Source organism: Macrosteles quadrilineatus, unplaced genomic scaffold (assembly GCF_028750875.1).
Source record: "Macrosteles quadrilineatus isolate MER2022 unplaced genomic scaffold, UCM_ALF_1.0 Scaffold_5__1_contigs__length_97177068, whole genome shotgun sequence".
Classification (NCBI taxonomy): Eukaryota; Metazoa; Arthropoda; class Insecta; order Hemiptera; family Cicadellidae; genus Macrosteles; species Macrosteles quadrilineatus.
In genome coordinates this window covers 70656544-70673060 of record NW_026542598.1, presented here as the reverse complement: position 1 = coordinate 70673060, position 16517 = coordinate 70656544, and the positions used below count along the sequence as shown (strand labels likewise).

The following is a 16517-nucleotide window of genomic DNA, read 5'->3' as shown; positions in this document are numbered from 1 at the left end:
ACCTCAATTTCTCTAAAGAATTCATACTCATATATAACTGTCTCCCAAGTTTTACAGCCCCCATCTTTACAAAATGTAAAAATAATACACTTCTCTACATTAACCCTTTAATACTTCCTCTCTGCATCTTTGCCTATGTTTTCACTTAATTTCACTTATAATCTACATTTATTTATTTGTATCATTACTCACTCCTTGTGTTATGACTTTGTTTATTACTCACCATGAATCAGTATAGGGTGTAACATAAAATTTAATCCCTCTAATCGTTGCCATTCTTTTATATTTAGCTATATATCAAGTTGTTCCATCATTTCTATAACTTCCAAATTTGTCACTTCCTTTGATTCAGAATAATTGTGACTCGCTCCTTAATCTCTTTATTATACATCGAACAATCTTGTTAGTATGACAAGTATTTATCTAACTCCTTAAAACATCCTTTCATACTTCTCTAATTCCTTTAATCTTACGAACAATATTGTATTAGTCATTTGTATTCACATCTCCAATCATTCAATTGGCCAACTCATGACTCGTTCCTAAACATTCTGCCTGAACTACTCATTCTCAAAGAGTATCATTCAACTACTCACTCAAAACAATTTATCTTAAAGTACTTAGTACTTAATACTTTAATACTGTACTTCCACAACCCCCAACAACAAGTCCCAACCCTTCCTCTTGAACTATTTAGTCCCAACTATTCCCTCTGAGCTACTCATTACTATTAATTATATCTCTTTTAATCACTGACTCCACCAGTCCCTTTGAACTCATCCTCAAATGTAAACCACTAACCCTGTCCATTTATTTTAAACTAAACTCACTCAAAACCTTTTTCCCTGAACAACTCGCCCATTTTTTCTTCACTACTAATCTATCATTATTGAACTCCTTATTCCTATACATTAACATTACACAACCACTCTTTACCTACCGTATTTCCTTCCCCTCTTCACCTGCTACTCCCCTGCATCTCTTCTCAACTACTTCCTCTAACCTACTCTACTCATCCCCATTACTCTCCGTTAACTACTACTCACCGCCATATATATAGTCAATACCCGTCCTTGCAGGTCGACCTCTGATCGTAGTTCCTCTGCTCATCTTCATGTCTGAGATAATCTCCGAGGAGATAGCGGTAATCACGTATCATGTCACAGTGGTCATGCACCGCATGATATAGTTTGGTCATTTCCTCTACCTGGGATTCAAGTTCCCCCGCCAACGCCGCAGTAAGGGAGCACTCCCACGCTAGGAACTCCACGACCACCTTAAGGTTCTGGTCGTACTTCACCCTCACCTCTACCTCCTGCAGGAGCTGACGACACTCCTGACTGTACCCCTCAGCCTCCTCCCTATAGCGGCAGAGGTCCTCCTTCTGGGCCAGGAGACGTTGGCTCGAAGCCAAAAGCTGGTCCATGTAGCGATCCAGAGAGTCAATCCAGTCCTCCACTTCTTCATTGAGTAGCCCGTACGTTTCCTGTAAAAGAATTTAGCTTAAAAAATCTGAAGTCAACTATTCATCATTGTAGATTACTTACTGTTCAGTGCAGTGAACTAAAGACTGTAAAAGACTAGTGATGTCTACTTAGCAGACTGACCACTAAGTTCAGTTGACGAAGATAGGAATTTTAACACGGAATAACATTTTGTATGACATAGGTCTATACTTGTATAGAATTTTAGACGCAAGTACATTCTGTGACTGGCTATGAATGGTTCTTGAACCATTAGAATAGTATCGTGATACTTGATCTAACAACCATTTTTATTTAGGAAAACAAACTTTTTATTTATTTCTGAAGTACATAACACGTTTTTACATCTACGGCCTAAAGACGCATATTCAATAACAATTCATAGGTATTTCGTCAGAACGACTTTTTAAACTTTCAAAAGTGAGTTTTTATTTATTGATAAACGTTTTAACGTGTTAGATTTTCATTCATTTTTGCCTAGGGTACTTTGTTTCCATATCAAATATATACAAATATCTACATGCGCTGACATCAAAAACGATTGAAAGGTTCAAGGAGTTCTAAGACGATTTAGATAGACTAAAATACTTCCAACATTTATAAATAACAGTGATGTATAGACATCATACTCCTTATCAAAAAAATATTATTCATACTCGCGTGATTATTCTTGATTTGCGGCCAACGTTTTAGCATTTATTTAAACAAAGATTGAACAATATAAAATTGCAACTTTACATTTAATCATTTTATGCATAAATTATATACTTCAATAAACTGATATTTGAAAACGTTGCTTTTTGATACATCTTACTCGATTGTGAGCGTGAAATGTCTAGCTGGATGTACAATACTGCATGTTTTTAGGAGTAAGACATCAAAATAGGGTTCATGTTTAACAACAGATGAAATCTAATATCAAAATAGTTGTTTTATTTATGAACCTACCACAATCATACAGACGTCTTCCACGGACTCAGGGAAGAGCATCTTGATACCTAAAACACAAGTTTTCTTATGTTTCCATCCATTACATTGCTATACCTAAACTTTATCGGGCCTACCTGATGTTAGTAGCTATGTGTTAAGGTATAATGAAATGTGTAGCTCTACAATCTACACACTCTAAGCTTCATTATGATGTGCTATCATCCTATAATTTTATTTTGTAAAAGGCCTTAAATGACCACAATCACTTTTAATATAATAGATAGATAAAGAGTGTCTTTGGATCTTTTAAATCGCCCTGTTTAGATTAACTTAAGGCTACATTAGGTGTCCTAAAAGAAACTAAATAAACGGTATCAGCAATCTGACATATACTTTCTCCCATTAGCTTGACAACAACCTTTATCATGGGTAGCGATGAGAGTAACTATGATATTTAATAGGTAAAGTCACAAAAGTTTCATTAACTTTTGAACAGCAATTTTAACAGGAATGAAGGGATGCACTGTTTTGTTTAGAATTATAAGGACCATAACAGAAGAACTTTTATCGGAATCTGTCATAGAGACAACTCTATTGTAGTATTAAGTGTATTAAATAGTGATATAAATAAAAAGCCGTATTTGCTCATATGATTTAAATTGTATGCTGTAGGGAGTGGGCTTTGAAAGATATACGAGAAATGAGTGGGAGAAGAAAGTAAGGATGGTAAGAAAAAATTATTGTTAATAAAATTGTCATAGGAGGGTCAGCTTTAGGTTGTCAGAGTAGTGGATTTGGGCGGGGGGGGGAGGGTGGTGGTGGAATTAACTGTACCTGTAAAATGAGGTAAGTCAGCAATTTTTACCTTAATTGTATTAGTTTAGTGCCAACAGTCTTGTCAACAAACTCGGCATACTCTGAACTCAACACATAAACGCTTTTTAAAAACAGTATTTGTCCCGCATCATGCAATTAAAAATTAGCTTGATACTCGAAAAAAATGTTTGTTTGAAAAATATGAATTCCTCTTTGTAGAATGGTTATACTAATCTTTCGAGGGACACTTTTTATTATTACAGTAAAGTAGGAATAATTTTCAAACATCGTTTTAAAGTTTACAGGGTTGTCTCCAAAATAAATGTCAAACTGTTAAAAACTAAATTTAAAGTTTTCATGGGCGTGACATATGGTGTTTGTTTTCAAAACTACCGTAAGAATGTATTTTAATTAGTTGACTAAACACACTTCAAAGTTCTTTAAATGGTTTTGTGGGGTTATACTTAATACATCCAAAAACAACACTATCTATGTGCATTTATGTGTTTTGTCCTTTGGACTTGTGAAAATAATTAGTTACAACTGATATATCTTTAGCCATTAAGAATAAGTAAGGAGGAAATTTCTTTGATATACCATAATATCGTACTGTATTTGTAATATATTTTTGGGTTACCACTTGAATACACGTAATAAAATGTATATTGTAAATTTATTCTGTAGATATTTTCTTATGCAAATATATTAGGCTAGTTTAGTTTTAGTGACTTGAGATAGTATAAAAAAACGTTCATATTGAAACTGGCTTTTAAATAAAGGTCTTATTTATTTATTTATTTACTAAAGAAATATTTAAACCAAACCCATTCTTTCTCGCAAAATCCTGATTTTACTTAATTAATTCCACCTTGAAAACACATATTAGTCTATTAAAAAAATTCCAAACACGTGAACCTACTTGGATGAGTCCAGTTCAAGTTCGCGGTCACAGGAAAAGATCGGTGAAACTATTGTGCAACCTTGTACAACTCCGTGAGTAGACGCCGGTACAGTTGCGGTCTTGAGGTTTGAATGAATCGGACCGGCTCAATTCCAATGCCCGTGGTGGAGGGGATATAAGAATACCCAGCATGAATCAGCTGTGGTGCAACTGTGATGTGACGTCATAGTGACGTAGAGCCTCGGCATATAGCGCATCGATGGGTATAGCCTATATCGATGATAGAGCGTTTGAGCACTGCATTCTGTAACAGCTGTAGTTGATTTTATGCAGAAAATTTATGTGCATAGAGTAATGTAGTGTTACACTGTGATTAAAGGATGTTTTAGAAAGGTCTAGTTATTGTGCTAAACTGTTAATATTTTCTTCTGTGCAATATGACCCAAGCTGTCATGGTTATTGTAATACTGGATAAGAAACGTTAAGTAACAAAGTAAATCAGTAATTGACAATAGCACAATGTGTCGGAGGTCTAATTCAACTACGATCATTTATTCTAAAACGTATGTCTTCTACACTGTATTATATTTATAGCAACATTTTCAACTGACAACATGCCTTTTGCAATATACAGGGGGTTAAAAAAAGATAGGGATATAACTCAAGTCAAAATTGGATCAAAATAAAGAGAAAAATCTTGAATAACACTTTTCCCAAAATCACTTTGTTAACCAGATATCCGCCATTTTGTATCTTTTACATAAACATTTTCATCTTTTAACCGATCTTTATGAAACTTGGTTTGTGTGTTAAAGTAGAAGAGAACCATGTTATAAAAAAAATATATCTTGAATCGACTTAAAATTTCAAAATAACGGTCATTGAAACTTTTCAAACCATAATTACTAAAGTATGGCTGGTTTTATGAAACAATTTAGGAACACTTTCATATAGCATTTTAAGTTCCCTATCAAACAACACCAAGTTCAAAAAGTTCAATAGTTTTAGTTGGAAAATGATGCAAACCTGGCTAGCTTAGCCTTATTCTACTCCATTTTACAACTAAAAATCATAATATTTCAGGTATTTTCTAATCGATCTTTTTGAACTTTGTGTCGTTCGATAGAAAACTAAAAATCTATATCTATAAATTCTAAATAAAAGTGTTTTTGACATTTTTTCATAAAACCAGTAATATTTTAGTATTTAAAGTTTTAACAATTAAAATAGCCACCCTTTTTTAATATTAGGTTGAATCAAGATAACTTTTTTCCAACATGGGCCTCTTCTACCTTAACACACATACCAATTTTTCATAAAGACCGGTGGAAAATTTCCAAAGATAACGGTTTTCAGTAATATTAACAAAATGGTGGAAATCTGGTTAGCAAAGTGATTTTGGGAAAGTGTTATTGATTTTCTCATCTATTTTCATCCAAAGAATCACTACGTAGTGTTATCAATAAGTGACCCGTTATCTTTATCATGTTTCTAGACCTTGACCAATATCTCTTCTCCACTTAAAAGTCTTACTAGCAATGGAGTAAAAGCATGAATAGAACATTAAGTATCATCCAAAGAAATACTTAATTAGATGCATAAATTTCTTGTTTTAATTTTATATGTTGTTAACATTTTTCTTAGGCTTTCGTAAAACATTAGTCTATTTTTGTCGTTAAACATAATTATCTATATACTAAGCTTTTGTGTGGATCTCACATTCCCGACATTAAGGCTATGATAGATGTGCCGCTAAATTAATGTGAGGGTACATCATACCGAAAATTAAAAGAACCAAATTTTCTTAAACCGTGTCCTATCCTATTGGAAAACGCAAAGCCAAGTATAACTGCCGTACGAAGGACGGGTACTCTGCTAGTTTTTTATAATAGATAACTTTTTGCGAATTTCCCATTTTATATATAGGGTTTTTGCAGGGAAGTATCCCGAATTTTGAAGGTACATAAAAGACAACCTAAAATTGTATAACCAAATTTTATATTGGGATTACAAGGTTACATCTGGGAGTTTATTTTAAATGGCTTTACTTGGTTTTAAACAGCACATCCTGCAAGGGTCAAATCAAATCAAAATCAAAATATACTTTATTTCCAAAAATATTCAACAGAATAAAATATAAACATAAACTTCCAGTGAAACAGACACCTTACTAGCTATTGCATGAATAAAATAAATACTGTAATTATAAAAATACATGTAAACTTAATAATAATAATAACAAATGATGGAGGTTTCAGAGAAAGCTATGTTAATATAGTCATTTAGGAAATAAGCCTACATGGGCTGGAAGCCTGTGCGTAGGCTCAGTCGCTATCAGTGAATTACGTATTTGTTGGAAAACAATAATATTCATAAATATTTAGAAAATCTTAAAAAATACAAGTAATTTAATATAATTGTAAAGTACCGTCAACTATTCTGAGGCTAAATTAGTGTAATGAGTAATTTGAGGAATGAGGCAAGGCGGTGGGCATAGACATACTATAGTTAAGAATGTTCGATGTTAGTAATTCAGTAATAATTACGAGAGAATAAAGTAGGGTCAAGTCTGCCTGTACTCTGCTTTGATTAGGAGTTCTGATTCATCTGCACCCCACTCTATAAGACAGCCAGTGATGTATTTTTTGAAAATAGTAATCGATGGAGAATGAAATAAATGATAAAAATTACAACGGGAGATAACATTACGATATAAAACTTCAGAAATGTAAGAGGAATTTGTTAATGAGTAAGACTTGGCTAAATGGGAGGTAGTTATTCCGACATTCTGTGCATATCGGGTATTATAAGAATGTGATGTTTGGTTAAAAATAGAATCGAAGTTCTTGAAAACATGAATTGAAAGAAATTTAATAAATAACTGTCTTACACTGAGTAAGGATAATTCACGAAATAATGTGTTAGTGGGGTATCGAATTGGCTTATTGAAACAAACTTTGAGTAATAACTTCTGAAGGACAAAGAGAGGTTCTAAAACAGTGGGAAAAGCTCCGCCCCATACGTTAATGCCAAATGAAAGTAACGACTGGACATAGGCGTAATATGCTAGGGTGTTCCCTCATTGTCAATACCCTGCTGTAATCTGGTTCTGGAGTTCATTATAACTCTGTGAAGCATTTGTTGTGGAATGCGGCCATCTTCAAGGTGAATTGCATCTTGAAAGGCATGTAGGCATCTCGTGAACTACCCTAGGCTTAACATAACTTCAATAGAGCATATGTCGCTTATTTACCGCTTCAGAAACATTGAAGTGTGTCTCGTCACTAAAAATAAACGAGCATCATGAGGCAGGCCGGCATTCGTTGTTGCCAGTCCCGTGGTATGAGTTCATGAGCAAACTACCATTTTGTATAGATGGAGGTGTAGGCCCTCATATCATGGAGAATACGAGGCACAATACGATTAAGACAACGCCCGTGCGGATACATGCTTACAAGCAGAATGTTGAGAAGACTGAAAAATCGATCTTATGACAAATTCAATGTTTTCTGGGTGTTCAGACAGTTTTTTAGTCTCAAAACATCCTTTGCAATACACCACCACATACATGGAAGTCCTTCGACGACACCAAAATGTAACAGCTTTGCGGCAGGCCATCCGATAACAAGTTTGCAGCGCACGCTGCACAGCAACAATTGTCTGATATTTGGGAAAATACCTCTTGACTGTAAAAGCACATTTCTCACTCGACCAAGCCATGCCTACTACTGACAGTGATATTAGTAGAAAATACCAAAGCAACAGCGTCATTTGAGCCCCACTCCTCCAGCACATCCCCACTACTCACATTGACATCTTAAAAGGGGATACTTCCCTGCCCCAACCTGTGGATCAGTAACTCGTGTTGTATATGCAACATGTTAATGTGTAACATAAAATAACATGATATACATACATTACATACAGAGTTCCCTATACGTCTGGGGGCAGCATTTAATTTTTTACCATTGTATCTGTTTGTTAATAAAAGGAATGTTGCCAATTTATGTTGCCACGGATTATTGGAATTTAAAGGTATAAGATACTGTTTGCTGGAGTCGGTTTTCGGTAAATGTTGAATGAGTACGAATGTTTTTATGTTGAAATTTTGATAACTGGAACGTTTATGTGTGAGTTTCGTATTTCACTAATAATATTTTTTGTATTATATTTTTATTTTGTTGAGAATTTAATTTGTGTGGAGATTGAATTTATGTATTGGTGTACATTTTCTTCTTATGTTAAAGAATGTTATCAACATATTATCGGTGCCAATATATTAATTTACCTACTACCGTTTTTTTTTTTTTTTTTTTTTAAGTAGAGGTTTCAGTTCAGTTCTTAGAATTGAAAAGCTTCGCATAACAGCAAAGTTTACTTTCATAACAGCATAGTTTTACCCATAACAACACGGTTAACGGACAAATGAGGTTCAAGGATTGAGAGAGAAGAAGTAAAATTGTAATGATTCGAACTTCAACTACTCAGCTGTTCAGGCCAATTTAATTGTTGAGTGGTGCAATTTGTGTTTGGTACGATGTTTCGTTGCATCACTGTCAGTGACAATGAGAGGTTATAAACGAAAACATAGCCTCTCTTAGAAGTTATGAGAAGTGATTTTTACTAGGTAGCGTTCGCAGAGGCATCCACAAAATTGAGCGGAGTCATCAAGGGTTCATATTATATTGTTTTTGTTATACTGCAGTAAAAACATTCGTTTTTAATGCAAGCGTTGCGGGTGTAAAGTAGCATTTTTACTCTTTAGGGAGTAAAAATCGTTTTTAGCCTCTGTCGAGTAAAAATCAACTGTTGTCAACTCAGTTGTAAATTTTGATTGTAAACGATTGCATGTATCGAAAATATCTATAGATCCGTGCTTCGTAATAATTTTAACCTACAGTATACAGTCTCTTCCTGTAGCATTTTAGCATTGCAGATACATTAATCCATTCCCACACTCAACACTGCTCACCTTAACTACTTCCTTCACCACACCCTACGTCGTGGACCGCCTGTTTCCCTCTCTTCCCATAGCATTTTAGGATTGCAGATACAAAGACAGTTCCCACTTTCTGCACTGCTAGCCTTACTACTTCCTCCACCATTTCCTACGTCATAGACCTGTTTTCTTCCCTTCTCATAGCATTTAAGTATTACAGATACATTTATCTAACTGCCCAAACGGTTCCCCCACTCTGCACTGCCAGCCTTTACTACTTCCTTCACCACTTCCTACGTCGTGGGGCCTGTTTCCTTTCCTTCTCAAAGCATTTTAGGATTGAATATACGTTAATCTAACTGCCACAGACGGTTCTCACACTATGCTCATACTTTACTACTTCCTAAGCCACTTCCTACGTCGTGGACCTGTATTCATAACTTTCCATAACAATTTAGTATTTTAGATACGTTAATCTAATTGCCACAAACATTCCCCACACTCCGGACAGCTCGCCTTGACTACTTCCTACGACTCGGACCTGTTTTCCTCCATTCACATAGCATTTTAGGATTGCAGATACCTTAATCTAATCGTCATAAACATTTCCCATACTGCGGACTGCTCGCTTTTACTACTTCCTTCACCACTCCCGACGTCTCGGACCTGTTTTCCTCCCTTCCCTTGGCATTATTGGATTGCAAATACCTTAATCTAATAGTCATAAAAAGATCCCACACTCCAAACAACTCGCCTTTACTACTTCCTTCACCACTTCCTACGCCATTGGCCTGTTTACCTCCCTTTCCATCATAGCATTTTAGTTTTGCAGATACCTTAATCACAGCCCGGACTGCTTGCATTTACTACTTCCATCACCACTTCCTACGTCACGGACCTGTTTCTTTTCTTCCAATAGCATTTTAGGATTGCAGATACCTTAATCTGATCGTCATAAACAGTTTCCACACTCCGAACGGCTCGCCTTGACTACTTCCTTCACCACTTCCTACGTCGCGGACCTGTTTTCCTCCCTTCCAAAGCATTTTAGGATTGCAGATACCTTAATCTAATCGTCATAAACAGTTTCCACACTCTGAACAGCTCGCCTTGACTACTTCCTTCACCACTTCCTACGTCGCGGACCTGTTTTCCTCCCTTCCAAAGCATTTTAGGATTGCAGATACCTTAATCTAATCGTCATAAACAGTTTCCACACTCCAGACTGCTCACCTTTACTACTTTCTTCACCTCTTCCTACGTCACGGACCTCAAGCTAGCTAGTGTCGTCATTTGATTATATTTATGATCCATACCGTTTCTGTTCTAATATCTGTGGAATAATGATATCCGCTATTCCTTTATCTACTGCATTCAAAAGTCAACAGCTGATCATATGTCTTTGTTTTTGTTTATGTGTCAAATACTGCTTCCATAAGGATTACATTGAAACTTTGAGACCCAGTGGGGCGGATTCCTGAGAGACTTTTTTAACGCCATATAGATGTTGGCACTCACCGATATGGTCTTTATCACTATGCAAAATTTGAAAACGATTGATTCAGCCGTCTAGGAGGAGTTTGCGTATTTCGAAATGCATAAGAGTCGACGTATTAGAGCTTCGCTCGCTCCGCTCAATTAATGAAAACACTAACACTGTCGTAGGTAAAGTAGTGTACGCAACTCACGTAAATAGTGTTATCAACCCTCGTAAATGTAAATTTTCTACTCGTGTCGTTAACACTATCTTTAGGCAATCGTTGCGTAAACTACTATTTGGTTTGTAAGGGTTAATTTCGTTTAAAACATCTGTTTCTTTACATTATTTATGTAAAAGTCAGCAAGAAGTCCAAGCTGGAACCCATGGGTAAACCGTCTTCTTGGATGTAAAACAGCTGATAACGTTGAAAATAATTTTTGTTTAATATAATTTTGCTTAGTCTAACCATCTAACTAATTAAATCATTAATCAATATTTTTAATTTATATTAGGTAATCCTGCCATTCAATAAAACAACTTAATAATTTAACTCAACGGATTGTAAAATATTAAGTTAAATGATAGCTAAATTTCTCAAATTGGTAACGAAGGTACAGTTTTCATGCTCTTGGTTAATAGCTGCAGCTTAATGGCAGCAATGATCATTATAGCACAGACATCTAATTAGTGTAATTTTTGCCAGAAGCTGTACTTTTGCACCGATCATTTTATCAAAAGCTGCTTTACGAACACCTCATCATGTACTTGGTCAAGTTGGTTCTCCTGCTTCTAATGTGTAAGTACTTTCACAATATGTTTGTAATTAAGGATTGCGCCACTAACTTCACAAATATAGTAGATTAAGATAAGTAATCTGTAATGATAAATTACTGATTATCTACCTGCAATACAATAAACCCTTCCACTTTATTTAATTATTAACAGCAGACTATTAAAAAAAAGTTTCATAGAATACCAAACCCTTAGAGAGTCAAATTCCTTTCAAGTCTATTATTTAAGCTTTTGATATAGCACGACAGTAATTGGGGGTGTACATCCCCAAAATGGGGGATTTTGGGGGAAAAATTTTGAAGATCCTGGTAAAAGAGAACCAACAGTGCAAACTAGAGGTCACTATCTCAATCAAGTAAAAAATTGCAGCCAATTTAAATTCTCAGAAGTTAAATTAAACTTACAGCTTTCCAAGTCTGGAGATCCCTTGTAAATTGTTTAAGGGCTCACACTAGGAAAACTAAACTCTACACACCTTTATGGCTTGTTATGAAGTACTTTTTGAGCCTAATTGTTACTTGGTTCCCAAACTCAAAGTGGGGAATTTTGGGGGAAACTCAAAAATGTTAAGCCCGTTCGAGTGACGCCTAATTTTGAAGCTCGTTATAAAAGAAAACTAACAACGCAAACTAGGGGTCTCTATCTCACTACAGTAAAATATGGCAGCCAATTGAATATAAAATTACATGCAGCCAGTGATACATATAAAGAGAATGAAATAAAGAATAATGTAAAAATACAAAATGGCTTTTTCAACCCTTAAAAAGTACAAACTCCATCATTGTCAGAATGTAGCTAATTCCAGGAAACTAATCTCAATCAATGCAGGTTTTGTTTTTTTTTCTATCGGTTCCGACCATAGGACTATGTTACGACTGGTGACTGGGCGTGTAAAAAAAGTCTAAATATCTTGGTTCCAAAGGCAATATGTGATGCAACAAATTATTTCCTAGTTTCTGCCTAAATCATTTTGAAGAGTAACAAACAACAAATAATTCAATATTTTAAAGTGTTTTACAATATTATTGGTTACGGAGGAAATTAAAGAAAAAATATTTTTAATTAATTGTCCATGTTATCAAGGAATGAGTAAAATGTTGTATTTTGCTTTTTTATAAATAATCAGGTCGTCCACTGGTTGAAAACTCAACCAAAAATATGCAATGTACAGACGGAGGAAATTAAAGAAAAGTTATTTTTAATTAATTGTCCATGTTACCAAGGAATTAGTAAAATGTTGTATTTTGCTTTTTTATAAATAATAGAGGTCGTCCACTGGTTGAAAACTCAACCAAAAATATGCAATGTACAGACTTCTCTATTTAATTGTAAGTAAAACATGTGATTGGAATTTCTTCCATTTGTTTTGATTTTCTGTTTATATTTTTTTGTTATTTCGTCACCAGCATGGAACCCAGTAGGAACACTGTTGATTTTTTTAAATTTTTAAATAAATTGTTTGTGCTTATTTTTGAAACTATTTTATTTGTAAGAGAATTCTGCACATCTGCATTACAATATTTTTCAAACAGTATGGGTAGATTTCCTTTGTGATGTACACAAGCTAAAAATGGTTTTGAAGAAGCATACTTGCCTATTAATATATATATTTTAGTAGATATTTCAATCAAACATGGTATATTTATTTAGCTTATACTGTACTACGCTATTAACATTTAACTAAAAATACCCCTCACTGCAGAAACCCTGCAAAATGAGCAAATTTCTATTTGCTTGGCTAGATTTACAAATGATATAGAGTTCACAATTATATAAAGTCTGTGGTTCTAGGCTCGTTCTGTTGGGCATGTATAGAGGGGTACAAGAAAAGAGACTACAACTACAAAACAGGACAGTGGGGACAACCTTGCTACATGTGCCAACATCCAACATTTAGAGCTGATTATTACTTTTACTGTAATTTTGGTCTCAAATGTGTGGATACTGAACGACAAATCGGACCACACAAGTATATGGACCACACATGTCGGCCATTTTTTTATATCTCTTAATTCCGTCACCAAAAGAAATCTAGGCGGTCTTTGGCCTCGCCAACAATGTGCCTCCAGGATCCTCTGTCTTCTGCCAGCTCCAGGTCTGCTCCCATATTTTTTAGATCATTCGTAACCTTGTCAATTCATCGCATCCTTTTCCCACTGGTCTCCTGCCGTCCAGAGTACCTCTTAGCACGGGTTTTACATCCTTCTCTCAGTTCTGCATTGAATGTGGCCCAGCCAACTCACCCTGTACTCTTTTCCACTCCCACAATATCTGGTACTCTATAATTATAGATAACATATGTCGGTGTAAGAAATACTAAAACTGAGCTGTAACCTATTTTTGACAACCACAATAAATAAAATTTCAGAAGATTTTTAACTTATTTATGACCATACCCAATGTATTCTTTCATACTTTTCATTCAAAAGTATGTACAATAAAATTATGAACCAAAGCTATTGTCAAACTGAAATATGGGGGTTGCCAAAGTTGTAAGCTATAACAAAAATAATAAATGTGATCAAAAGTTAGTTTACAAAAATTAATTAGTTTGTCTAAAGCTCTAATCGATAAATGAACTACTCATTGACGACTAATTAATTGATACCCATTTGATCACAAGCTGTTGTTTCTTTGTAATACAACACTTTAGTTGGTATTTTATAGTATGCACTGAGTGGTTATAATTGCAGGTAATTTTCAAAAGAACCCTCACTTGCCTAAAACATATATTCTTACTAATGTGTAAGGTAATACCCCGTCGCATCAACCTGCAGACTAAGCGAATTAATCATTTGCCTGGATGGATTTCCACCAAATTATTCCCTAACGATTATCAGATTTATTTTATATTTAAATAATATTAAGTTTAATGAGAAAATCTGTGTTTTTACTGTAATTTTGATAGCTTGGTAAGAAATAGACCAATTTTCTTTTCTAAATTTGATAAAAATATATTTATAAACCGGTAAACTACAACAGATTATTTATTCCTCATAACAATAACATTGGAATTTTAAATTTACTGTTGCGCAGTTCTGAACTCATCGCTTGAAAAGACATTTTTTCCTTATTGTGAACTATATGATTCGCCATATTAATAATATTATTCGAACAAACTAATTTGGATAACGAAAACTACTTTTTATGTAAAAGTAGCCTCTCAAAAAGACTTTCAACATATTTTCAAATTCGCCAAAAGTAGCTAGAAGTTTAATTTTAAAGCATATATAGGGGCAAGAACCAGTACATTTGAAGTTACGAGGGCGGTTTTAGTAAATTTCCCTAAAGGGAAGTAGCTATTACCGTAGGTGGCACGGTAAGACCTAGACCCGGGACCAATTTCCTTTTTTGTTTTGATGTCCTCAGAGGCCAAAATTCCATTCGTTTAAAATGTGTATATACCTATGTATATATATATTGTTATATATGTGTCCGTAAACGCGATAACTTGAGTAATTACTGTCAGATTTTAATTAAATTCGGTTTGATGGTGGGTAAGGTGGGATAAACTTGAATGAGTTCGCGAATCAGCATCATCGGACCTTGGGAACGGGGGTTTACAGAGGGTTTTATCGGGTAAAAATGGGGTTTTCTCATTTTTTATCCTAAAAACACAGAAATTCCCAAGTTATCTCTATACCTTTTTTAAAGAGAAAATCATAATTCAGTGTATCAAAGTGTTTCTGTATGGTTATCAGTTAGGAAGAAAATATAAAAAAAAAACAATAATTTTAAAATTTCTATTTTATTCTTATGGAGAATATTGTAAAATGTTGTATTTTGCGTGTTTACGGACATATTTTGATCAAACTTGGTAAATTTATTTATTTCATACTAAGCTATTATTATTTTACTAAAAACACACTATTACTAACCTGTAACAGTAAACCTAGGTACTCGCCAAACCTAATGTTATTTAAATGGATTAAATTGCAAATTAATTCAGGCAAATTACAATTTGCTTAGACGGCAGGTTTGCTGCGGCGGGGGTATTTTAAGTAAGAGCTGTGTTTGCGTACCTATTAATCCGTAGTTTGCTTGTACGCCACTTCAAGGCTCCTTGCCACTTAGGCCTACTTATTCTTTGTGAAGAGAATGACACAACTACTGTATCAGCTCTGTAGCTGACACGTAGGTCTACGATTCACTGTGTGTTTGAAGAGTTTATACTCGATTGAATCTTCCACCGCGGGCAAGATACAGTGATAGGTTTTTTAACATGAGAAGCATATCGAATGATGACATTCATCGCCAAATGACTGTGACCCTGACAAAATGATAGCGGGTATAAAGTGCAGAAATAGGCTAGTAAGGCTAAAAAAGTTGCCGTGAAAATGTTCATGTAGGAAGCATTTGTGTTTTTTGTAGGGTAGGCACCTACCCAAACTTCCCACAGAAGACCACGAAGAAAAACAATTTCTCAGATAGCTTTTAATACAAAATAGAATACTTATGTTTCATTTGAATTTACCTATCATTAACCTAACCTAACCTTTTTCCACTGCCAGCGTTGGGAAAGACTCCGCCTGGAGGCTCAACAGTTAGTAGGACTGCTGTCAGTGGACACGGCCATACCGATGATGATGGAGGGTGAGGACAATTTGACCTGTGTGTCACATTACATCCAGGGTATTCTCCGCACCAAGAAGATCGACCTTCACCGGGATGTGGTGTAGGTCATGAAGTATGTAAATGCCAACAACGGTGAGAGCCCTGAGGGCTTAGGTCACATGTTGGCCTGACTTGAAGTAATGTGACAAACAATTCCAGGTCTGTGTCCAACAGAGTAGAGGGGGTTTTTAAGTGAGTAGTCTGTGATGGATTCAGGAGTCTCACACTACAGGCCCTGTACCTGTGTGCGTAAAAGCATTTTCCCTACTCTCCCTTAAAAAAAAACCTAACCTAACCCAACCAAACCTAAATTGTCCCATGAATACAGTGCTATGAACAAATAAAAGTGTAATATTACTTTGGGGACACATGGTATGTATATAGGGTGAGTTTCAAATGAGTCCCCCCCCCCTACTTTTTTTCTACATTTCTTAAGATATCAACTCCGGACCTAGTCAGATCATTGAAGAGTAGTAAGTACTTCATTTTTACTGGGTATAAATTTATTGCCGCCATATTGGATACAAAGTTTTTTTTCCCAATGTAAAGGTAGGGTTGTGA

The 16517-nt window shown here is 35.1% G+C and overlaps 1 protein-coding gene across 1 annotated transcript; it reads right to left on the bottom strand.

Annotated features, from left to right (window-relative positions):
- Positions 1–1014: 1014 nt before the first annotated feature.
- Positions 1015–4248, bottom strand: LOC128993792 (uncharacterized). The gene is made up of 3 exons (XM_054417800.1): positions 4150–4248; positions 2433–2482; positions 1015–1486 (listed from the first exon to the last, which is right to left on the bottom strand). Exons 2-3 carry the CDS (start codon positions 2472–2474, stop codon positions 1061–1063), a joined length of 468 nt encoding a protein of 155 aa, XP_054273775.1. The 5' UTR covers positions 2475–2482; positions 4150–4248; the 3' UTR covers positions 1015–1060.
- Between the last annotated feature and the right edge of the window lie 12269 nt (positions 4249–16517).

What these genes read in the sequence shown, in the direction of transcription:
- LOC128993792 (XM_054417800.1), bottom strand. Translation starts at nt 2,474, where the DNA reads ATGCTCTTCCCTGAGTCCGTGGAAGACGTCTGTATGATTGTG. An exon ending in AAGACGTCTGTATGATTGTG is followed by an intron (nt 1,487 to 2,432) that starts GTAGGTTCATAA and finishes ATTCTTTTACAG; the next exon opens with GAAACGTACGGGCTACTCAA.